This window comes from Ips typographus, linkage group LG8 (genome assembly GCF_016097725.1).
Source record: "Ips typographus isolate SLU linkage group LG8, UJ_Ityp_2.0, whole genome shotgun sequence".
Classification (NCBI taxonomy): Eukaryota; Metazoa; Arthropoda; class Insecta; order Coleoptera; family Curculionidae; genus Ips; species Ips typographus.
This window is the reverse complement of record NC_138429.1, coordinates 2,860,430-2,887,047: the sequence shown is the minus strand read 5'-3', so window position 1 is coordinate 2,887,047 and position 26,618 is coordinate 2,860,430. Positions and strand designations below refer to the sequence as shown.

Here is a 26,618-nt window from a genome sequence, read left to right as displayed (position 1 = left end):
GGCCGAGTGCTGCTGTTAAATTGCATGGAACTTGTCCGACCAGAAACACCAGTTCGGGTAGTTAGCAGGGCCGCTTTTGTAATTAGCGGCCGTTGTTGCTGCTTGTCAGCAGCAGGAGGTACAACCGACTTCCGATGTAGGCTCAAATTTGCGACAATTGTTATCCCAAAACTACACTCACCAGCTAATTATGTCCGGCATTACGACGGCACTCGTAAAATGTTCATATATGTCTCTCCTGTGGGTTCACTTTCAAAACTTTACGTGTACAATATTGAGTTGGACTAGTTTAATTCGGACCCCATTTACTGCCAAGTTTAATTCCAAAACTTGCAAATACGATGATTCGGACACTTGGTTTCATTAAACACACGAAATTAGAGAAAACGCAACTAAAAGTAGCACGTTTATTGCCACAGCAATTATTATGACACAAAATGACCATTATTTTGTCACTATTCCGGAAAACCAGCAAACGTTACTCCTTCTTCTTCAGGTGCCGTCTCCGTTTCGAAGGTTGGCAATCATCAGGGCGATTCTTATTTTTCAGACCGCAGCTCTAAATAGTTCGTTGTTATTGCAACCAAACCATTCTCTAAGGTTCTTCAGTCATGAATTACGTCTTCTCCCCACAGATCTCTTTCCTTCGATTTTTCCTTGCATAATAAGTTGCAATATTCGATACTTTTCCCCCCTCATGACATGTCTCATATATTGCAATTATCTGGCCTTAATTGTCGTAATAACTTCTCTCCCATACGTTATTCATACGTCTCATCACTTCCACGTTGGTTATTCTGTCTACCCATGAAATCTTCAGTATTCTTCGGTATACCCACATATCAAACGCTTCCAGTCTCCTCATTTCGGTTACCTTCAGCGTCCAGGCTTCCATCCCATAATACAGTACGGACAGCACATAACATCTCATTAGTCGTATTTTCAGTTCCAGGTTTAGATTCCAACAGCAGAAAAACCTTTTCATTTTTATAAATGTGCTTCTGGCCTGTTCGATTCTGATTCGTATTTCTTGTGAGCTGTCGTTGTTTTCATTAATGGTCGTGCCTAGGAATTTGTATTCTCTTACTCTCTCAATAGGTTGATTGTTTACGTATATCCTACGAATGTCCTGAGTTGTTTTTGTCATCAACATATATTTTGTTTTGTTTATGTTCCGTGATAGCCTATATTCTTCGCTTACCGTGACCATTCTATTAATTAGCGTCTGCAGATCTTCGTATGTTCCAGCCAGAATAACTGTGTCGTCAGCATACCTCAGATTATTTATTGTCATGCCGTTGATCTTAATGCTTATGTTCTGATCATCAAGTGCCCTATTTATTATGTCCTCCGAGTACAAACAGCTTCCCTTGTTCCTAGACCTTTACGGAATCCAAATTGTGTATCGCCGATGTCTATGTCTATTTTCCTGAATACTCTACCATGGACCACCTTCAGCAGGACTTTCCATATGTGAGCCATCAAGCTGATGGTACGGTAGTCAGAGCACTGCTTGGCATTTTTCTTTTTTGGAAGTGTTATAAAAGTTGATAGCAACCAGTCATTTGGTATTATTCCTGTTCTATATATGGTATTGATTAATTCTACCAAAATATGAATCCGGTCTTCCTCTATCAGCTTAAGAATCTCCACTGGCAGTTGGTCGTTACTATTTGGTAGCAAATAAGCCAAAAGTTGATATCTAAAAAGTGCGTCAAATTTTGTTTCGTGATGTATAAATGAGTTAGGTTGACTATACTGTAAAAATATCGGATTGTTTTCAAAAAACGTTTGAATCCAATATTTTTCTAGCCTGTTTCAAATACTAAAGCTTTTTACATTGTGAAGTGTAAATTATCTGCTCAAATACATCTTGAGGACATCATATAGATTTGGTTAAGTATTTGACTCAATCTACCATTTATTTTTTTGAACAGCCAGAAAAATAGATATTAACACAAAAAGTTCAATGTGGAAGTTGGTAAATTGTTATTAAAGTTCCAGATTTCCACTGTGTATCTACTAAAGTAATTTTCAGAAATCTGAACAAAAATTAAGTTAATAACACAGAAAAAAGAAACACAGTTTTGAAAAGAAAGTCAAGGACAAAATCGCTGGTAAAACCCACCTAAAGTAAGAAAATTATTATTTTAAGCATTTAATTTTTATAATCCTCATCAAATTTCTTATCCACTAACCTATTCGGCCGCTCCGTTTTCACCGGTCAGCTGTTTATTTAGAAAACCTGCTACTGAACGTCTTTGTGGATTAAAAAGTCGAATATTTTAATAGTAAAGCATTAAAACGAGGCTAATAGATGATTCAGTCGAAAGCATAATGAAAATAGCAGTAACAGTAGGAACAAATAGAAAATATGTGAAAAAGAGTTAGAAGACAAGTATTTTTAAACAAGTAAGTAGATGTAATGATGTAATTATAGTGTGTCCAGAAGAAGGAGGGTCACTATGGGGATCTCAAAAAGTTGCCTAATCATGGATTCATTAATAAAATGACTTTTAAAAAACATCATTTTCTTATGCGGTTTTTGAGATATTTTAAAAAAACTGAATTTTTTGACAGTTTGACAGTGTGTGAGTTAATTTAGACGTTTCGTTTTTACAGTTTTAATGTTAGATTCTTAAAACCGCATTTTATTCCGAATTCATGTATGTATGACAATTAACTTTTTTTTTATTTTTAAAAATTGTTTTCTGTCTATGTAATTTTGACTTCTCTTTTTTTTCTTCCTCGTCTTCTTTTTTTTTTTTGGTCTCCGTATTTTTTTTCTTCTACGTCTTCAAAAAATTCAAGGTCACGTGACTTTGAACCACTGAAACATTTTTTCTATTTTTTTTAAGGTTATGTCACTTTTTCCACCAATATATGGATTTTTCTAATTTAAAAAAAAAATCTCGAGGTTAGGTGACTTTGTGTCATTTTGACGATTTTTCAGGGATTAGTCTGAAAAAATCGTAATTTTTTAACGTCGTATTACTTTTTGCAGCTTTTACAAAAAAAATCCAGGTCACGTGACTTTTAAAAATTTTGACAATTTTTACAACGTGATTTTTCGGCATTTTGCGATTTTTTTTCGATTTAAAAAAAACATGGTCACGTGGCTTTCAATGCATATTTGACTGTCTGACTCTAAGTACCAATTTCTGGTGTATTCCTTTAATAAATGTTAAATTTTACATTGTTCCAACGATTTCATATTTATATTTTTACTGCGTCAGATGGCAAAAGATTATTGCTGCCTTGTTATTAAAAATGGTACTTTAGAGCTTGCTGTTGGTTAATAAAACGTCATTTTAAAGATTTATCGTACTTTTAGAGAACTTACAATAATAATTTTGGTAAAAAAAACAAGTTTCACATCGATCCGGGGAAGGAATTTTATGTAAATTATTTTTTGGTTGGTAACCAAATGTTTGCTAAATCACTAGATATTTGTAATAAAACTCCGTTGCCCTACCTCTCTAAGAGCTTAGATAAGCTTCTTAAAAAATTTCCAACACTTATCGACCGAAACCTTTACACATGTTAGACAAGGTCGTATTGTCAGACCAGAGCCAAGCCGTAGTATAATTTTATTATGGTTTGAAATTTACGACTAAGTCGACCGTGCCAAGATGCCTTGTTTTGCAAGCATTAAAGAAACAAGATGGGGGATGGAGAGAATTGCCCTGTAAATTTACGAAGGACGATTAGTAGGAAAAGGCTTTAATTAACATGCAAGCTTTAGTGGCACGTTTATAGTCTTTGTTAGAAATCGGAAAACTTCTTCAGAACATTTGCGGGGTTTGAAATTTTGCTCTCGATTCTATAGTGAACTGTACATAATAAGAAAGTAGTTTAACAGCATTTATGGGTTATGCATTGGTTGGAACTTGCTCCTAAAATGTTTTGCTACTGTTTGTACATGTTGTCATGTCAAAAGTTGGAACCAAGTTTAAAGTTTAGCGTCGCAGTGCGGGATGCTGCATGTCTGTTGTTTAATTACTATTTAATAGTGCATTTTCGCCCTTTGCTTCTCATGTTATTTGGTTCCAGACTACTAAAATACTTTAATCAAATAAGTTTGAAACTGGAAACTTTTTTAAGCCTAGAAAATTTAAATCTCATTACGTTCTTTTTATCCTCATTTAAAAACATGTTCTTCGCGTATCACGTCGCACTTGTAACGTTTCAGGTGCCGTCTGCAGCAGCACAAACACGAGCACATCTCCATTTTGCAGACGTTTTTAATTCTGGTAATGTATACGCAAGTATAGAAGTGCAACCGGATGGAAATTTTCAGTTTCAACGTCTCTTGCCAGACTTTGTACTTTATACTTAGTAATTTCATTTTACGTTGCTGTTAATAACTAAAAAATGCACCGACTATTGATTTGGCCAAAAATCAGGTGGGGCTTGACACTGCATAAGGGTAAAAGCGATCGGAAAAGAAAAATCATCGAGTTTCTACTCAAAGGATACAATGGATGAGACGTTCAGTAATGGCGCTTTTCCGGCCACGTCACTCGCTGATAGGGTTTCATTGGATGATAAATGTACGGCGAAACTCATTATATGTTGCGACGGGAGCCCCAATTTATTACCTGGGTGTGTTTGCCACTTCTTTTAATGCTTTTGGGTCCGCTTTAATCTAAGTGTACCCCGGCAAAAAGCATCTTTGCCGGAATGTTTAATATGGCAAGCGAGACAAAAATTTCACCGTCATTTTTCACCAACTTTACCACGAATTTTTCCCAAAGTGACCACAACATTACTAACTCTCACAACTTGAATATTCATTTTGGCTTTAACATTAAAAAAAACTTCCAAAGTTCATTGAACACATAATTTTACGCAAATTAAATATCGACCGCCACTTGAACAATTTCATTTTTGGGGCCAATACTATAACAAGCAAATATTATGGAAATTAATATAATTTCGATTAAAACGCTCGTATTTAAATATTATCACACGCCAAAGTCCAATTCTCGTTTAAATGGGCTTTAATATCGCGTTTCGTACAGCATGATTAAACAATTTGGTTCATTTAATTTTAGCTGCTTTTTAAACCACAATGTTATATTAAATCAGTGAGAAGTTGTGGTTAATGATCTTTGATGCTCTTTTAAATAATACAAGTAATTTACGTCCAGATTACTTAGTTTTTACATATTTTCCTACTCTACTTGTATCCTGCTTTATTAGAGATGTTCAGTATTTGTGTATATCACAAAAGCTTTGTTGGCAAATGGTCTGTTTTGTAAATATAGCAAGTTATGCAAGTGAAACCCTCGTACACTGCCACAGCTTAGTAAATAAGAAAATAATTTTTTAAACCTAGTTTAGTTCTCACTTACCTCTTACTGCTCATAATGGTCTTACAAAGCTTTAAAGCTAAATATTTACTTTGACTTAAGTTTTGGTTCTACAAAGTGTTTTGACTAATATATCAAACTCTGCTGCAAATTTTCAGTAGACAAATATACAGTTTTGTGATTTTTTAAAACATCTGCCAGAAAATTCCCCTAAATCTGAGAAGTATTGTTTAGTCTTCAGCTAAACATATATCTTAATGTTATATAAATAATCAGGGTAATTAAGGACAATCATAGTTTATAGATCTGTTAACATTTCATAATTACAATTAGTAAGCAAAACGATAATTGTTTAACTATATTCAAAACAGCGTAACATAGCGTTCTATATTATTTAACAGTGGTTGCAATAATTATAGTTCAGCAGCCACCAAACTGTTTATAAATTGTTTACAAACGATGACTGTAACAACCATGTCAAAACCATAGAGTTTAATTGTTTCTGAGCCACTGGTATGTTTAATAGTTTAGTAAGATTGTTAGTTACATGCGTAGGATTAAATCAGTATTGAAATGGCACTCAAGACTCTCAATAACTCTACCCACCCAATCTAAACCTTCAACCTCCTCAATATTAAACATGGTCCTTCGAGCCTAAAATAATTAATCGGTAACCTATGTTAGCCACAGAACAAAAAATCTAATCAAGTAATATTCGGCCGCGAGTCGCGTATACAAATCGATAACTCAGTGCAGATCGCGTATACAAGTGCAGATAACAAGTAAAGTGAAGTGATTCATTCAGTGCAAGTGAAGAGTTTAATCTCAACACAAAAATGGAAACCGTTAACAAATTAAGCAAAGCTCAAGAGGTATTAGGACAAGAGATCAAACGCATTCACACCAATATAAAGAAAGACCCATTAAACAGAAAAACCCTACAATACGTTGAAGAAAGGAGAACTCAAGTTCAGAAGCTATGGAACGAAGTTAAAGTAAATGACACCCAGCTCAAAGAGCTGAAAACATTAGAAACGCAACACGCTACGTACTTTGCTAGCAATTACTTTGAACAAATCAGAACCATTTATAACGATGCTCTACAAGAGTTAAACAACTGCAAGGAAAAACTACTAGACGAAGAGAGAAAACAAGAATTAAAGCAACAAGATAAGCATCAAAAAAGTGCCACTCTAAATCAACTCACGCAGGAACAAACCTTGCGAATGAGCGATTTGGATGAACTGGTTGAAGAATTCACTGCAACATTTGATCCCGAGGTAAAAAGTGGACTTTTTTCAACAATTTTGAAAGACTGGAACATCGTAACATCCTTACACTGGGAAATTTCAAAATTGGACGTTGATAAAGTTTCAAAATATTTTGAAGAAAACAAATTCAAGCAACTTCGTACCTTGATTGCCAAAATTCAAGGACAATCTAACAGCAAATCATCACCTCTGAAAAGTGAGGTAGAAAACCAACAACCACAAATGTCAGTGAATAGAACCAATAACATCAGCCTACCTCAAATAAAGATACCAATATTTACTGGAAACTACGAAGAGTGGACGCCATTTGAAGACATGTTCAAGAATGTGATCCATAACAACGAGGCACTCAGCGAAATCGAAAAAATGAACTATCTAAAAGCTCATGTCACAGGGGAAGCTGGCAGAGCAATTCAACATTTTCAAATCAGTTCAGCGAACTACCATATTGCATGGGGTCATCTCAAAGAGAGATACAGTAACGAACGCCTAATCACCAACAAGCTTATTAACAAAATACTGGATCTACCTGACAGCAAACAAGAATCATCAGAGCAGCTAAAAGAAATTTACAACACAACAAAAGAATGCTTGAAAGCCATTGAAGCTCTGAACATGAATACATCTCAATGGGTCAATCAATAGTAGCCCAAAATACAGAGTTAGGCTGGATAATTTGGGGAAGCATTCATCAATCCTTAAAACAAACCAACATTGCAGTAGTAAGCATGATAACACAGTCTGAAGAGAAAGAATTATCACGGTTCTGGGAATTAGAGGAAATTTCGGAAAAACGACAATTAACAAACGATGAAAATGCATGCGAGGCATTTTACGATAAAACAACATTGCGTAATTCGAGCGGTACGTACACTGTTCAAATTCCGTTTAAAAACGAAATTGAGTCATCGCAATTAGGTGAGTCAAGGCCAAGAGCGTTGGCACGTTTACTGTCCTTGGAGAAACGATTATCTAATGATTACAAGTTGAATTTGGAATATAAAAAATTTATGAGTGAATACATTAAGCTAGGTCACATGAAACAGGTGCAGTGGAGTAACCAAATCCAAGGAAAATATTACATACCTCATCAACCAGTTATCAAAGAAACCAGTACGACTACAAAGTTGAGAGTAGTGTTTGACGCATCATCAAAAACGACAAATGGAAAAAGTTTAAATGACATCATGCACGTAGGTCCTAAAATTCAAGATGACCTTATAGATATTCTATTACGTTGGAGAAGTCACAGAATAGGATTTACAGCCGACATAGAGAAGATGTATAGACAAATTCGAATTTCCGAAGAAGATCAGGACTATCACAGAATCTTATGGAGATTCTCGACAAACGACCCAATTCAAGAATTCAAGTTATTGACCGTAACGTATGGAACGGCTGCAGCACCATACTTGGCTGTAAAAACAATTCAAAGGTTAGCGGAAGACGAGAAAATGTCGTATCCAACAGCATCAAAAATCAGCTTACAGGACTTCTATGTGGACGATCTAATGTCAGGTGCAGAAGACGAAAGAGAGGCAATTGAAACGGTGAATGAACTAATAAGCATGTTCAAGGCCAGCGGGATAACACTAAGAAAATGGTCTAGTAATAACAGGGAAGTCATAAAAGCAATACCAGTAGAATTGCGAGACGAAAGCGCAGTCAACATTCAAGAAGATGACACCAGAAGATCATTAGGATTATTATGGTCACCAAGTGACGATTCCATAAGATTTAAGGTGGCGTTAGCACCGTCACAAAAGCTTTCGAAAAGAACAATATTAGCGGACATTGCGAAACTATTCGATCCGTTAGGATGGCTAAGTCCAGTATTAGTCAAAGCAAAATTGATCATGCAAACATTATGGTTAGAAAAACTTAGCTGGGATGAAGAAGTCTCACAAGAAATAGCAGCTTGTTGGAATAAGTTTCGGCAGCAGTTAAAGTCCGTTGAAGAAATCAGCATTCCGCGGTGGACGTATCAATCAACCAAGTGCAAAATTGAACTACACGGATTTAGCGATGCTTCAGAGAAGGCATACGGAGCTGTAGTTTACGTAAAAATTATAAATAACGACGAAAGCATCAAAATCACACTATTGACTGCAAAGTCAAAAGTAGCACCAATAAAAACAAAAACAACACTACCAAAACTTGAGTTATGTGCAGCAGTATTGTTAGCAAGGTTACTAACTAGAGTTAAAACGGCTCTACGTTTGAATAAAACACCCACATACGCTTGGATTGACTCCATGATAGCATTATCATGGATCCAAGGAACGCCCAATAATTGGAAAACGTTTGTGGCAAATCGAGTATCTGAGATACAAAACTTGGTGCCATCTCAGCATTGGAATCATGTGAAATCTGAAGAAAATGTAGCAGATGTAATATCACGAGGCATTGATCCCTCTAAAATCAAGGACTTTGTTCCATGGTGGCAAGGCCCAACGTGGCTGCAAGGAAACAAATACCCAGTAAACGCAAAAATTCCAGAGACCGAAGAAGAAAGGAAAAAGAGCATACAAGTAAATGTAGCACAAAGAAGTGAACCCAAAATTCATGAAAAAATTTCAACATTGCTGTCAATGAATCGCATAATTGCCTATTGTTATAGATTCATTAACAATTGCAAAAAAACAGGCATCAGGAAAGGTACATTAACAATTCAGGAAATTAGCAACGCTGAAGAAAAAATTGTTCGGTTAGAACAAGCTGGAGCATTTCACGCGGAAATTCAAGCTCTAAAATCAAATAAAACAATAGATAAACAAAGTAAAATAGTCAATTTAAGTCCGTTTATCGACAAAAACAATATCCTACGAGTAGGAGGTAGACTGAAACATTCACTATTAAAATACACAGAAAAACATCCCATAATTTTACCAGGAAGATGTCATTTAACAAACTTGATTATAAGAGATGCGCATAACACAACATTACATGGAGGTAACCAGAATACCTTAGCCCTCATTAGAAGAAAATTTTGGCTGATTAATGGAAAAAAGGCAGTAAAAAAGATAATTAACAATTGTGTAAAATGTATCAGATATAAAGCTGCTACAGCACAACAGTTAATGGGACAGTTACCACCACCTCGAGTGACTCAATCAGCGGCATTTTTACACACTGGAATTGATTATGCAGGACCAATTCAAGTGCGAACCACAAAAGGACGAGGAAATAAATCATATAAGGGTTATATTGTAGTATTTGTGTGCTTAGCAACTAAGGCACAACATCTTGAACTAGTAAGTGACATGCTAGCTGAAACATTTTTAGCAGCGTTAAAACGGTTCATATCTAGACGAGGAAAATGTGCACACATCTATAGTGACAATGGCACAACTTTTGTAGGGGCAAACAACTTAATCGAGTCAGAAGTTATCGCGTTACTCAGAAAGGAGAAAATTGAGGATCGAAGCACATCGTTGGGCATACAGTGGCACTTTATCCCTCCCTCAGCACCTCATTTTGGTGGTCTTTGGGAAGCGGGCGTCAAATCCACAAAGTATCATTTAAGACGAGTGATTGGAGATACAACATTGACCTTCGAGGAGTTATATACGTTGTTAACACTTATTGAGGCATCATTGAACTCAAGGCCTTTGTGTCCGTTGTCCGAAGACATAAACGATGTTGCCGTTCTCACACCAGGTCACTTTTTAATCGGAAGAGAACTATTGTCACCGATTACCCCAATCTGCGAAGACATCATCAGTAATATGAATCAAAGATGGAAAATGATACAAAAAATGCGTAAAGAATTTTGGAATACATGGATGCAAGAGTACATACATCAACTTCAGCAGCGGTACAAATGGACATCCAAATCAAACAATTTAGAAACGGGAGAAGTAGTAATCTTAAAAGAAGATAACGTAAAACCAAGTCAATGGCCATTAGCTCGAATAACCGAAGCGCACGCGGATAAGGACGGAATTGTTCGAGTAGTGTCAATAAAGAAGCCAGGGGGAGTAATTACCAAACGGCCGATTCATAAGCTTATACCGTTACGTGGAGAATCAGAAAAAAAGGCAGTAGAATATGGAAATGAGAGAAATCAATTTAAAGGCAAAACAAGGTCAGCAAATTTGTGGAAGAAAGCCGTTGTAGCGATTTTATTCATATTAAGCTTAGTAAATTCAGCAAAGGCTCAATATAAGATAGAATATCCAAAACCAGGATTGTACATTGAACATATTGGACAAGCAAAAATAGAAAGGGGAATCTTTCGAATTGACATAAAGCTGAATAAATCTGATATCAGCTACCACATAAAAAACATAAAAAATGTTACAGCCCAGATTCAGAACGTATGCCAAAATGTGGCAGAAATATCAGAAAAAACTGAATGCAACACATTAATTTCCGATATGCAATTAAAAGAAACTAGACTAGAGTGGGTTATAAAAGGAATATACGACGTTACAAGGTCAAGGAAACGGCGAGGATTACTTGGAAAACTGATGACTTCAATTTTTGGCGTAAATGACGAAGTATACACCGACATTAACAATCTAGAAAAGAATCAACAACAATTAATACATGCATCTAGTCATCAAACTAAATTTATGCTGCAGGCACTATCTCAGTTTAACGACACCGAAAACAGAATTTACAGCAAGCTTAAGCAGTTTCAAGAAAAGGTTATCAGAAGCCAAGCCGCTATAACTGAGATGAAGCAAAGCTGGTTTCAAGCGGTGGACGAAAACAGACTTAGCATTCACCTTCTGAGCTCATATCAAGTTGGGAACAATTATTTAGATGAAGTATATGACTATTATAAAAGTCTGTCTGACATCTTATACAACACAGGCAACATATACTCAATGTTAACACCGGGGCAGATAAGGGAAATAATCCAAACTGCAGAGCGCAAAATGCCACCAAGCATTGAAATCTTACCTCAACCCATATTGAAAACTGAACTTGAGGAAACAGAAAAACAACTACACGTTTATGTGTATTTTATAGTAACTGAGTTCAGCAATTTTACCGTAGTCAAGGTCAGTGCGATACCGTCTGCAGTGGAAGGCGACACGTATTTAACAATTGACCTACCTCAAGAACTGCTAGCTAGTGATTACAATGAACAAAAATATTTTCACATAAGTGAAGAAGAATTTAAGAATTGCATAGGAATCAGAAAACATTTATTCGTATGCTCACCGCCTTTAATAAGGAACATTGAAAACAGCCCGAATTGCATTTTAGATGAAATATATCAACGAACTGAACATTCGAGCTGTCCCGTTAAGCGAGTGAAAATTAAAGCAATGCAATGGATTCAACTTTACACCAAAAATTCGTGGATTTTTGTGTCACCTGATTCATCAAAAGTTGCAATAACGTGTAACGGTAATAGAGAAGATTTAGTCTTAAATAAAACAGGAATCATTTCGATTTCATCAAATTGCATTATATCGACTAATAAAATATCTATAGCAGCTAGGCGCAGCGACGTATTTCCGGTTCTAGCAGGTTTTATCAAGCAGGTGGCGGTAAACTTGACCACGTCAATAAAGCAACCACCTCAAAGCCAATACGAAGAAAACATCATTCATCAATCAGATGATTTTCGAAATGGAGGAAGACATTGAAACCGAGCTAGGACAACATCACTGGAAATCCATAACTAAACATTCTATGTTCACAGGTGCACTGACATCAGCAGCGGTAGTACTTATTATCATGGCGGTCATAGTAGCAGTCAACAAATGCCGTCGGGCACTAACTACTGCCAGATCTCAACCAACAACCAAACATAAGACATCTTCAGAGATGATAGAACTGGCATCGCTAAGACGACACAGTCTCAACAATGAGGCCTGATATGAAATCATCAACCTCTAATTCAGCTCGCCAAATTCAGTCGAGCCCGGCAAGATGTTTAGTCTTCAGCTAAACATATATCTTAATGTTATATAAATAATCAGGGTAATTAAGGACAATCATAGTTTATAGATCTGTTAACATTTCATAATTACAATTAGTAAGCAAAACGATAATTGTTTAACTATATTCAAAACAGCGTAACATAGCGTTCTATATTATTTAACAGTGGTTGCAATAATTATAGTTCAGCAGCCACCAAACTGTTTATAAATTGTTTACAAACGATGACTGTAACAACCATGTCAAAACCATAGAGTTTAATTGTTTCTGAGCCACTGGTATGTTTAATAGTTTAGTAAGATTGTTAGTTACATGCGTAGGATTAAATCAGTATTGAAATGGCACTCAAGACTTTCAATAACTCTACCCACCCAATCTAAACCTTCAACCTCCTCAATATTAAACAATATGCTATTAACAAAAATTACCTGAAACAAAAATAAGCCAATTAATATCACGTCAGTACTAGGTAGAATGTTCATTTTAAATCCCGCGCGTTTTTGACATCTGTCTACGGACGATTAGATATTTTTTAGTTTTAATTTTAGGAGTTAACTTATATAAATATTGTGTAATTTGGACCATAAAGGGTCTACACATATTATTTTTAAATTTGTTACTATTAGTTACAAAAACTGTGTTATTTCCATAAATATCTAAAGCACAAAAAAACCTTGTCCCCTTTTGAAATAAATTGATGTTATCCACGATTTCGCAAAGCTCAATAAAAGGAAACGAAACATAAAAGGTCAATTCAATGTCTATTTTAGTACGAATTTGTGGCCCTATTATTCCAATAACGCATGCATGGCAAACATAAATTCGAATGATAAAATACATACTTTGTAGGAAAATTAAACGCAAAATGTTCAATTTACAATCGTAGTAATGGCATTTCCATTTTATACTTTCAGTTTGTGACGTGAACCAAGTGAAATTATTGACTTATTACCGGATTTATCTGCTCTATTTAAATCCTCTAAGCAGGGACGAAACAAAATTTAAGCATATCTCCGTGAAACACTTTAGTCACGCATGGCAAACTCCGAATGTTGGATTCAGATAAGATTCTGCATAACTTTAATTGGGTTTAAAGGTATTCAGTTTAATTGAGGAAATAAAGTTCACTGCTACGCTCAATGTTGTAGATGATTCAATCTCGTGTACATTTTGAGTTTAACTCGATGCAATTTCCACTTTTACTATTAATTAATGTACAGGGTAATTGTTTAGATTTTACTCAATAGCTCCGTTAATTTTGATCTGACAGCTTTGTTTACTTACCTACTTTACTTCCTGAATTGCACTTGTCAAATTTTAGACGTTTTGATTATCTTAAATAAAACACCCTGTATGTTATTTGCTCAATCGAAAAATCACCATTTTCTGATTTCAAATGCCTATATGAATGTTTCACGGTTATTTATGTTCAGTTAGTCACGTGACATTTAAAATGTAGTTTAAATGTTGAAAATGTGTTCAATTAAATTTAAACATTTGTAAAAGCTGAAATTGTCAGAGACACGTCACGTGACGTTGATAATGCAATTCCGAATGTGCAAACTTGGTCACGTGGCCTGGCATGATCAGTCACGTGACCATAAAAAAAACAGTTTTAAAGCTAAAATTGTAAGAGACACGTCACGTGACTTTTAAATTCTTGTTTAAACATTGAAAATTTAGTAAATTAAGTTGAGACAGTTGTAAAAGCTGAAATTACAAAAATGCACGTCACGTGACGTTGATAATGCAATTCTGAATTTGCAACACTGTAAAGGCCAATTGACACCTGGCAAAATCAGTCACGTGACCATAAAAACAGTTTTAAAGCTGAAATTGTAAGAGACACGTCACGTGACTTTTAAATTCTTGTTTAAACATTGAAAATTTAGTAAATTCAATTTAGACAGTTGTAAAAGCTGAAATTGCAAAAATACACGTCACGTGACGTTGATAATGCCATTCCGAATTTGCAACACTGTAAAGGCCAGTCGACACCTGGAAAAATCACTCACGTGACTATAAAATAACAGTTTGAACTAACAGACAGTTGTAAGAGCTGAAATTGTAAGAGACACGTCACGTGACTGTTAAATTCTTGTTTAAACATTGAAAATTTAGTAAACTCAATTTAGACAGTTGTAAAAGCTGAAATTGCAAAAATACACGTCACGTGATGTTGATAATGCAATTTTAAATTTGCAACACTGTAAAGGTAAGGAGACACCTAGAAAAATCAGTCACGTGACTATACAAATCAGTTTGAACTAAAAGACAGTTGTAAGAGCTGAAACTGTAAGAGACACGTCACGTGACTTTTAAATTCTTGTTTTTGTGTGTTTGGCCTCGTTGAAGAATATTGTATATAAATTGGAAAAACGTAAATTTGGTAAGAATACAAAATTTGATCATTAACTAATTGCCTTTAGTAATATGCACGGTAAAATGTCAATTTGACAACATTGAAGAAACTGGATAATTTTGCAACTTTGAGAAGTTTGGTCCTAGAAAATTCTAGGTAAAATGACAGTTTGTCAATTTTGCAAAAGTACGTTTATAAATTGGAAAAATGTCAATTTGATTACATTGAACAATCTAAAACTGACTAATCATCAGTTATAATAATACGAACGTTAAAATGTAAGTTTGACAAATTTCATTATTTTTTGTTTTAATGTATATTTAAAAAAAATTAAATAAGTGCGGAAAAGCGCACTTTACCGCACCCAAATTGGAAAAAATATTAAGTTTTGGATACAAGAATAAGATTTTGAAATTAATTCGAGAATTTCCAGAATTTCTCCTTAATTCCAGAATAAAATTATGCATTTTTTAATAAAAATGAACATTATTTAAATTAAAAAGTATCCACTATTAGTATGATATTCTTTTATATTTTTATTACTTTAGCAAAAAAAGGAAAAGTGCAGTATTAAAGACACAGATCAAACAGACTCATGCTCAAAAGGGCATACCCAAAACCGTGGTCGTATCTCGGTCTAAAAATTATTTAAATTGAGAAATGTTCCGTGTTTGACTTGGCAATAACCGGCAGCCCCATATATTTCGTGAGCCCGCAAACGGCAACTAAAGTCACAATGTAAATGCGCGGAATTATTTCCCCCCGAAGCCGAACGCTATATCTTTTTTACAATAGGCCAGGAAACAAATTCTTTACAACGGGAAAATAAATCTCTCATATAAACCGAAACGAGCAGTAAAAAACTGTAAATTATTTAACCCCACTTTTTGGCCACCATTTTAATAAACGGCCAGAAATGGGACCGTCAAGTATATCGGGAGGGCTACACCGAAAAAAAAAACGCTCAAAAAGAGAGTAATAATTAACGTATTTAAGCGTCTCCGCTATTCCTTTGAGATTATGTCCGTTTGCTTCACCCTTGAACGTTTTCAGTGAAATACGTAGCTTTCTCAATGATTTCACAGCATTAAGGACTGAATTTGTCTTCATTAGGAGCAAAAAAGCTTTTCCACAAGTTTAATTTAGGAGTTTTGAACAAGTTTAGTTTGTCCCTTCTATCTAAAGTGCCCCTACTCACTTAGGGCCGATATAGATTTGGTAAATCCGTCTGATCTAGTAAAAGCTACGTGAAAGGGGTATAACTTGGCACATAAACTTAGAACCCACAGTCAGTCTTAGTTCAAGCTGATGGGTTTAATTAGTTTCGCAATAACTGAGCGATAAAATCAAAGTTTTCAATCTGGGTTTGATGAAAATGCCACTTAAAGTAGTGAGACTGTTTAAGTCTGGTTATAAATAGGTAATACACAACAATAACTTTATGTTTATAACGACCTTTCACCCTTAAATTAGGTAAAACTAGTACAAAAAAAAACACTTTAAAATAAATGAAAGAATGGGGGGTGTTTGAAATTTAATATCTCGGTAACATGAAGAGCTAAAAAGGGTAGCTTTCACTCATTTTGTAGTATTTTTGATCGTCTGTCTAATGCCGTAATAACTGTTGCATTAACTCATTTTATGAGTTCTCCCGAATAAGACTAGTTTGAGCAGACAATTACCACTACTTCTTGTTACAAAAGAACCATATTCAGAAACTAGTTCAATAACATTCATCGCTTTATCCCTTGAAATAAAACGAAAATCTTAAACGAACAAAAGGCAAAACTTAACATTGCTGCCCATGTCAGCTATTATAATAGAGAAATCTGAATTCTGTGCACGTGTCGCGGTCAGCTACTAGACAGCTGACGGGGCCCTGCAATTTCCAACTTTACCGTTGAATGGACCTCTAATTGGCAAAGAAATAGTTTGGATGGACAGTTTTAATATGAGGCTATTTAGGGCGGCTTAAAATATAAACTGCAGCCAATTTGAGTTTGATTACACGGCAACTGTCGCACAACGTTTGATTGCTTCTGAAGATTCCCGCAAATAAATAAATTGTTTGTCGTAAAAGGGTCTTTTGACAGTGAAATGATTTATGGCGCTGCGTCAGTATTTTCAAGCCCCATTCGGATGAAAGAAATCTAAAGATGAAATCTTGATATAAACACGGAAAAAAAATAAGATGCTCGAAATTTCGAAGGGAACGTCTTTCAACCATATTTATCAGATACACCGTAACGAGATTGCGGCACATTTTAAACCCGCCTTAACGCTAAGCATGTAGCTTTCGCGGCGTGTTTTAATTAAATTGATATCAATTAAGCTGCTTCGAAGTTGGCGAGATGCGAATAAGTTATATTCCTTCCCATTTGGTATTCAGCCCTAAAACGTCAAAGACGGTGATGCGAAATTATACATGTTTTACATCAGTCGACGAAGTTTGAATCTTAATGTATTAGAAGACTGATGCACCGCAATTATAATAATATTATAACTGTACCGCGGGGTATTAAGGCAGAAGATGTGATGAATATTCATGAGTGAAGGTTTAACTTTTATAAAGGATGAGGGTCTATGACTGACAATGCTAAAAAATGTGTGCCGTATAAGGTTTGATTACGTTTCTGACTACGTAATTTTATCGCAATTACTTACGTATTATCAAAGGTCTTGTTAATTCATTCATAGTTTCCGGGTTGGTAAATAGTTTGATAATTCACAAAGTTGTTTTAAATGGCAAAAATATCGAGAACAGACAAAATAAGGGAGATAGTAAGGCTAGAAAAAACAATAATAGAAGACTTTCAACAAAAACAGTTAATCTGGTACGGACATGTGGAGAGGATACCAGAACATACTGACTAATAGAGTAGATACCAGAACATACTGACTAGTAGAGTAGATAACCAGACTAATAGAGTAGAATTCCAAAACTCGCATTTTAGTAGACACAACGAGGAAGACTCAAAAGGTACCTGGATTCAGAGAACAATGTCGGAAAGAAATCTAAAACCAGGAGGACAGAAGAAGCTGGAACATATTATTATCAATTTTTGCTATTTGGCAACATGGCAATAAAGGCAAACTCTGAGTTTGACCTAAACTTAAACTATTTAGGTCAGTTTATTTCAATAATTTTCTATACAAGGTTGCCAAATTGAATTGCTGCGGATTTGGTTTATCAGAAAGTTCAACAGTCAATTAAAAGAGTAACCCATAATCATCTCACAATTATTGCTACCAGGTGAAACTTTTTATAAATTAATGTACAGGGTGCTGCATTTTTGATGGTTTTACGGGGTACAGTACTCTTCTGTATTTCATTTGCTCTTAAAGTTATCAAAAAAGGAAGAACGGTTTCCGGTAGAAGTTTTGACGTAGAATCCAATGGCGTGGTCAGTTTTTTTCTATTACATTTAGTTTCTGACATATGACAGTAAGTTACATTTTTTTAAATGGAACATCCTATATATTTTTACGTCATTTAATTCTGTTGATTTTTACCTTTTCAACGGTGTATTACAACATATAAGTTTGTAGAGGTTAATCCTGTTATTTTAAAAAAAGACCTTTGCTAAGCTAAAAAAAGGCCAATATCTAAAATACCAAAATAAATCGGAAATCATATAAACTAACATCAGAAAATTACATATTTTTAATAAATCTTATTAAAAATCAAAGTTACAAACAGTTCTACCGTCACTTTAATAAGAAAATTGGCCATTTCTATTTTCTACTATTTTTAAGGTAGAAGTTGAAAAAACTGTTTATAAACGACATGTTAATATGAACATATCCAAATTTTGTTTCGACTTTGGGTATTTTTATACATATTATTTAGCAATTTTTTGTTAAGGGAACGCTTTTTTTCTAATTACCAAGATTAACGTTTACAAACTTATATGTTTTAATACACCGTTGAAAGAGTAAAAATCAACAGAATTAAATAAACTAAAAATATATAGAGTGTTCCATTTAAAAAAATGTAACTTACTGTCATATGTCAGAAACTAAATGTAATAGAAAAAGACTGACTACGCCATTGAATTCTACGTCAAAACTTCTACCGGAAACCGCTTTTCCTTTTTTGATAACTTTAATAGCAAATGAAATACAGAGGAGGTTCCAAAATGACCAATTTTCAAAAGCCCCCCGTATCTTTGAAACAAAAGAAGTTTGCGCAGCCCACTCTTTGCCAGTCATCTCAGCTCAGAAAAGCTTACCCTTTTCTCTGTACCCCGTAAAACCATCGAAAATGCAGCACCCTGTACTTAACATAATCTTCAATACTTATGTGGTGGATTTGTTAGTCTACAGTGTTGCCAAAAGTCTTAAGTAAATTTTTTTATTAATCCAACAAATCATAGAAAAAACCTAATACAAGTAACGTAAATTTATATTTTTCCTTGGAATAGAAAATGTTTGAGGTGTATCACCTTAGTGGAAACTGAAAATAACAAGGGAACAAGTGTATCCCACTCAAGACAGAGGGAAACAATGCAAAACTAGCGGTCGTCAAGATAGGAGCCTCAAGGGGGACACTTCAGACTTACAGCACGTGACAAGGCATCCCTGTAAAGAACAAAAGCCACTCGAATTGTGCTCTCTCTTTCGAATTTTCGCTGATAGGCGTAAAGTCAGCCCCCTACCAACATCCAATTATTTTTCAATCTGGCAACGTGCTTCATCAGCCAATCTGCATGCCGACGCGGAAATTATTAACTGAAGTTGTTTTGATGTTGATTGGAACGAAAATTAATTTCACTAATTCGAGGCTGTCTAAAATGGAAATGGTTTAATTGTGTGGGGTAATACACTTGGGAGGTTGTAAAAGCTCCAAACAGTATGAAATTTTTCCTGGATACCCTGCAACTTTAAATAAGTGTCCATAAACTAGATAAAACTAATCTTTATGAAAGTAACTTTTTACCTAAACGGTTTAACGCTCGATAAATAAATGATATTACCGTAAAACTTTTATCTTTATGATTAACGCCATAATTTGTGGAAATAATATCTTCCAACTTTGCTTCAACAAGGAACTACTTATGGAAACTTTACCGACACGATTTAGTATAGCGTGAAATAGAGTTATGTTAGGAGCTTCCACTTAACCTATCTTATAGTCTTGAAGAGAAATATTTTTAAAATTAGAGCCAGGTTTAGTTTTCAGTAAAACAAAAACCTTTCCATGACATGTGGATCAACTAAGGTTTGTCAAGAGTCCCTATAATTGTACTAAATGGTAACAACAATAACTAATTTTCTTAGTATATGACGGCTCTTATTGGTGGAACTAGCAAGGTTCCCTGAATTTAATTGGTTTCTAGTACAATGAAAGTAATCCCCCTAAATAAATTTAGGTGTGTTAAAGGTTGTAGCCCATCAACCCATTTCTTTAGAGTATTTTCAGAAATCGATAGAGCCGTTTCAGCATCGACCAGTTTTCCCCTCATTAGCTGTAAAAATATTGTTTTAACTAGTTAATGGATTTCACCTTGAATGCTGCCGTATTTACTATCCTCATAAAAACGTCAATCCTCAGCTCGACTTTCCGGCAGATTAGTGCCGTAATGTAAGTAAACAAATCCCTTTTTGCCGGTTCGACCTCTCTTTTCAAATAAAACCCGAGGGATCGTCCATTCACTCGTTCGATGCCATAATTTAATTTTTACTTTCAAAAAACTTTACGGAAATCCGTCGAATCTGAAAAGGTGCTATTTTCGGTTGGAGTTTAGTCCATTTTACTAGCTTTCAGTCATTATTATTGTTCGTGATTTAATCGCACTTCAGCGTATCGGGATAACTGCTACAAAAAAAGGCATAACGTCATCAACAAAGCACTTTGCGACCCAAACAGAAAAAAATCGAATCACTGGAACATACACAGAGGACTAATTAAAATTCGAAAGGGCGTAAGCGAGCGTATAAACCGATTTTAATGTGAATCAGACTGGCTAAATTATATCACCGCTACAGTATCTGACATGAAAACTATCACCATAACAGGGCGCGTTCCAAAAACAGTTTCAATTTAATAGCAGAGCAGAATGCTAAAAGCGTACTATCGTTGATATTCGATATCGAAACTCCAATATGATTATTGGCTGGTTAAGCATCGTTCGTTAGCTTTGCAAACAGCAAATGCGGATGATTATTAAAGAGACCGGTTTAGAATTAAATAGGTTGACATTTATTGGCGTCTAATTAATTGAACATTCCTCGTTATTGAAACTGAACGTCCGCATCGAAATTATTTTTGATTTTAAAAACATTGGCCAATCATACACTGATCAATTATGTTACTGTTTAAATAGCGGAGAATCGTATCATCTCCAGTTATGTACACGCTGGTGTATTTTGTACTTTTCTGCCAAATTATAATAGAGAATTTTGTGAAAAATGATTTTATTGGTTATTAACAAACATATCAGTTACATAAACAGTATAAAATGAATTTTTGATATTATTACATTTAGAACAAAGTAAATCATGTTCACATGTCAGGATTACACGTAGTGGTTTGCTATTAAGGGATTATGCCGCATTTACTGCATTTTAATATGCGTTATTATCATTATCGCTAATTTTATATCCCTATATCTTGGTAGCACACAATCAACGTTATTAAGTATTATATTCGTTTTGAAAGGAAGATTATTAACCACCCGTAACAAATGGATAAATAATTAAGTGATTGTACCCCATTAAATTTCTTTTTCCACAAAAAACTTGTTTTTATGTATTTGTATAATTTGTTTCTAGATGGTTTTCTGGATTTTTTAAACAAAAAATTGTCACTTACCGCTTAACCTAAAAACAACAATTAAATTCAATGCCGTTATGGGTTATTTTTGATTTTCATCACTTTTTATCTAAATTCGCCAATAGTGACAATTTACATTTAAAATAAAAAATTTTTGCTACTTCCATTAAACCCCATATTATGAGAATCGATTACACTTGATGATTTTCCACTTGTCCAATTGGTTTTGTTTCAAGCAAATTTCGATCATATTAACATTTCATTAGTTCGATATCATTAATTGCTTACACATACTTTAATTGCTTAAAATACTTGCTGTGTGATTTTACAACAAAATTGTAGAAAATTAAAATAGCAGAATATTCCTGGAATACATAATTTAAGGGCTACTTTTTGTAACTTTATATCACCCTTTGGTAAACATTGTATTACATGGGATTTCAAGTTAAACAACGGTAATAGATGGCTGAAGAGACAGTTGTCCAATTTAGAGCACAGTAATAAGCCATTTTATTCATGGAAATGCTAAATATATAAATATTGATTAGAAAATCATCATCAATAAGGGTAATAAAACTGCGCTTACTCTCAATGAGAGAGCAGTTTTATTAAGCTTATTAACTGATAATAATGAATAAACCTGTACATTACACAAAAAAATAATATTGCTAAAATAGTATCATATTTGTAATAAACTATCAATTATTCTGTAATTCCCTATTCGCAGTTTAGCCATTTAAAACCTCATAACTATTCTCCACACCTCCCAAGTTCCATTAAGGAAAGTGTAATCGTTTTTCACCTGATGATAGAGCAAATAATGATTGCCTTAGCACATTACACAACATGAATCCAATCAATTAACTCCTGAGACACCTTTATGCACGTAAATAGACGTTCTTACACTGAAAGTTTGCTGTAGCTGATAAATAGCTTAACTTCAACATGTTCCACGTTGCAAATTAACGTGACATTTCCAATTATCGAATGTTTAGTTAGATTCACCCTGGTTTAAATGGGCTCGAATAAACTGAATATGTGCTTTATCGTTTATTGGACTGAATTTCATTTGGATTTTGGCCGATAGAAAGGTCGTGCTTAATATATTTCATAAATTAGTTTACCTTAAAAATTGTCAAACTTGAGAAAATGTAATGAAGAATATTGAAGGGTTTTAAGACTTAAGGCAGCAACAAAACCTAAATTCTGGGCGAGCATGTTTCGCAGCGAATTTAATCACCGAAGTGTAGTAAAAGCTTTTTGCACAGGGAGTATCGAGGAGGAAAACTTGGAGCCCTTGTCTAAAGGCCTAAATCACTCGAAAAGAGAATGGAGTCGACCCAACGATTTTAATTAGTTTTGAAGTAGAAAGCCAATAAAGTATTACGGCCCATACGAAACGGGATTTCGGGTAGATCCCGCCTTTGATGTGCCAGGAACCAAGTTTCCTTAATAATAAACGCTTAAATTTGCACTTGTTGCCTTTACTTGTTCGCACATATTAATTCACTTTTCAGAATTATTTTTCGGAACAATTTTGTACGGAACAATTTGTCTAACATAAATCTTATCGCACCGAAAGATGCAACGTAATAACTAAATTAGGGAAGGCATCATGAACATAAATAATGCCACTAATGCGCCTTAATGGGCTTGAGTAGAGCGTCGATATTGATAACGTGTAGTTTATGTTGCAACTTATGGGCTATTTTTATATTTACGATCCAATTAAGCAGTCTAGCAGGCTCTGCTCTACTCTAATAGTTCACGAAAGTTTTTAAATTATTTACGGCGCTCTAAATATGTATTTTGCATTAACGCACACTGCAAAATGTCGTTATCTCGCAGCATCTTAGCGAGAGTGTAGTAAATAATATTTGCCACATAAATGATTTTTTAGTGAGATTAGTGTACGTACAGAGAAGAGAAGTAAAAGGAATAAAATATGAAGGAACATAACCAGGAAATAAAGTTAATACCAAGTTAGAAAAATTATTAGGAAGAGAGCAACCCAACAAATAGGGTAGGATAGTAAAGCAAGATGTACAAAAACGTACAAAACACACTTTCGGTGTTTTTTTTTTGACATGTACCACAAAAATAAAATTGATTAATTTCAACAATTTACAGTTTGACAGGACAAAACGTGGTTATTTTGACAGTTACAAGGCACTTCAATATATCAATTAGTATACCTTCAAACGGTGTTTTGATCACCTTATAGTGCCTATAGCAAAAAAGTAATTATAATAGTTACAATGCGATTCAGAATATAATTTTGTAGCCCTTTAAACCCTTTTGACCACCTTATAGAGCGTCTTTGGTAAAAATTTCAATTAACTGAAGTATGCACATAATAAATGCAAATTAGACTGATTTTGCCATTTTCCAATTTAACAATCCATAACTCGGGTATTATAATAGTTACAGAGTTATTCAATATATTAATTTGTAGCCCTTTAAATAGTCTTTAAGTCACTCTATATAGTATCTGTAGTTAAAATGTCAAATAACTGAGCTATTTATTAAAACAACACGGTTATTGAAGAGAGATCAACAGTCAATTAGGCTGCAAACGTTTCAGTACCCATTGTTTTAATATTTTTTTATGTAAGATCGGTACTTTCATGTTCTTTTACTATTTTGCCTTGAATTTTCTTTTGAGATTAATCTCATCATTGACATAAAAATTGTAGCAATACAGCAAAACATTTTTGTGTGAATTTCAAGTAATATTTTTTTATAGAAAGAGACATGAAAATTGAAACAACAAATGGTAACAGTCATTCTGTACAACAACTCAATACACGTTTGATTATCTTTCACATTTTGACTTAATACATTATTAAGTACCTATCTTAAAACATAATTAAACTTTAATGCCGAAAATGCTGAGTTTCACCGCGTTCCATCACGAAAGTAAAACATTCAGAGGAAGGATTATCCCAACAACGCTTAGAGGTTTGTTTCGACTCAATTTATCCTAATTAAGGAAAGGTTAATTATATTTCCTGTTTATTGTTGCGCTTAAAAGAGCTTGGAGGGAAAATGTGAGACGTAGGATTTTCTAACACCATTTCGTGAGCAGTATAAGCTCGGCTTTTCGCTAATTTACTCTACTTTATGAATAAGCTCGATTAAACAAAGGTGTAGCCAACCTAGTCTGAGAGAGTTGGGTAAGTTGTTTATTAAAATCGTATTTAAGAACAGGAGAGTTCAATTGAGCAACCAGTAGGACAAATAAAAATGCAGGCAAATTGAACTCATGGGAGGGTCCCATAAAAGTTTCTCTACACACTAAACTTTATCGTTAAAACTTGGGTAAACTCGGTAACGCCTCGAGTATGAAAAGTCATGTATAAGTTGGAAATATTTATATAGAATTCCCAGCTGTGTTTTGTTCCCGTCCTACCCTGAATTATGGAGGTAAACATTTGAGGGGATTATCCTCGCGCTCAGCGTTATGTTCCAACTTTGAGAGAAAGGTTAATGAAAGTCTAACATGATTGTTTTGATTGGGAGGATTTGAATTTTGATGCACGAATTATACTACAAAATCAGCGAATTTTAACTGATGAACCTCGACAGCTCAAGTTGTGGCAAAATTATTATTTGAAACCGCTAAATCAAGTTAATGTATGGAATGTGGGTAACAACATGAAATGGGCAGAAGCTAATAATTCAAATCTGACAAACGGCTCTGTTTATGAATGACGAGGGGCATTGCTATTTATTTGATACCAAGTTATGCGATTAATTCTCCTCTTGATACCGTGGAATTTCTGTCATTTAACTATTTCCTTTTTACGCTACATGTCTATAGCAAACATTTCCGAATAGTTTGATATACAAAACTTACCGGGCCAAATTGTTCGAAGTAGCTTTTGACGTCTTCGAGGGTTGTGGGAGCTGAGAGACCTCCCACAAATATCTTTTTCGTTCGGGTCACCATCTGAAACAATACATAAAACTAAGGTTTTATCTAATTCAACTGGTAATTTAGTATTTTGACAGATACAAGGTATTTTTTCTATATCTATGTAGACCTAAAAATTTCCTTTTAACCACCTTGTATAATGCCTTTAGTAAATCTGTCCAAAAATCGAGTTGGTTTCAGATTAAAGACAAATAAATCAAACGTTTCAATCTAAAAATAAAATTTGCTACAGCTGCTTATTTACACTTGTTTGTAACTCCTCAAATAACGGAGTTACGTTTAGTTAAAAAAAAATGTTGCCTTGTAACTCTCTAGGGAGGCCCTTAAGGGCAAAATTCCTACAACTTTTCTTATTTCCTTGTTGATGCAACTCCTCAAATAACGGAGCTACGCTCAGTCAAATTGGAGTTGGTATAAAAAATGTAGTTAATTAGTAAATTAAAAATTGCAGGTTTACATGGATTGGAGCTTCTAAAAGCTATATTTGACCAGTAGAGCGCATATTTATGGCAAATTAGCTGAAATAATACTAAAAAGCATATTATTGAAAATCCGATTTCTGAAAACAATTATTCAAAAAAAGAGGTGATTTTTAAGTACTTTAACTTCTTCTACTTACTACTATTCAAAAGGAAATGAAAAATGAGAAATATCGAATCATCGTGACGTCACACTTAAAACAAAAGAACTGTATTCTAGTAGTGAATATTTTTGTGAAACTAAAAAAAAAAAGCTTTAGGGAGAATATTATTATTTTAAGAGAAAGCAAAGCTTTTACAGATTTGGTATCCCAAATCACATTAAATCACTGTCCTTCCTGTATTTATTTAGGTTCCATTAAAAATACACGTCACTGTCGATCACGTCTGCTTGGCCCTTTTCGATCCCCTTCTCTAAACAAAAAGTCAAAAAAAAAAGGGAAGAGAATAAGCTTTAACGTGCCAAGAGAGGCTTAGTTTTAAGACCTTATTTGCTCATAGAAACTGTTTTAAGGAATTCTGAAGTTTCATACGGTTTAACGGTTGTTTATTCCTTTTTGTGTATTTTATTGATTCGT

At 34.4% G+C, this 26,618-nt stretch overlaps 2 protein-coding genes and 1 long non-coding RNA gene across 12 annotated transcripts in view; 2 read left to right on the top strand and 1 right to left on the bottom strand.

Annotated features, from left to right (window-relative positions):
* The window catches only part of Rbp6 (RNA-binding protein 6), a 285,917-nt gene that overhangs the window by 93,855 nt on the left and 165,444 nt on the right, over nt 1-26,618 (bottom strand). For all 10 annotated transcript variants that reach the window (XM_081985294.1, XM_081985296.1, XM_081985295.1 and 7 more), the window contains one exon: nt 25,484-25,576. In XM_081985294.1, coding sequence (XP_081841420.1) covers nt 25,484-25,576 — 93 coding nt within the window. The remainder of the gene's footprint in view (nt 1-25,483; nt 25,577-26,618) is intronic.
* The window catches only part of LOC145732804 (uncharacterized), a 130,482-nt gene that overhangs the window by 40,397 nt on the left and 63,467 nt on the right, over nt 1-26,618 (top strand). The gene's annotated exons all lie outside the window — the stretch shown is intronic.
* Nucleotides 9,609-12,003, top strand: LOC145732613 (uncharacterized). The gene is made up of 2 exons (XM_081984973.1): nt 9,609-11,751; nt 11,807-12,003. The coding sequence occupies exons 1-2, from the start codon at nt 9,667-9,669 to the stop codon at nt 11,855-11,857; spliced, it is 2,136 nt and encodes a 711-aa protein (XP_081841099.1). The 5' UTR covers nt 9,609-9,666; the 3' UTR covers nt 11,858-12,003.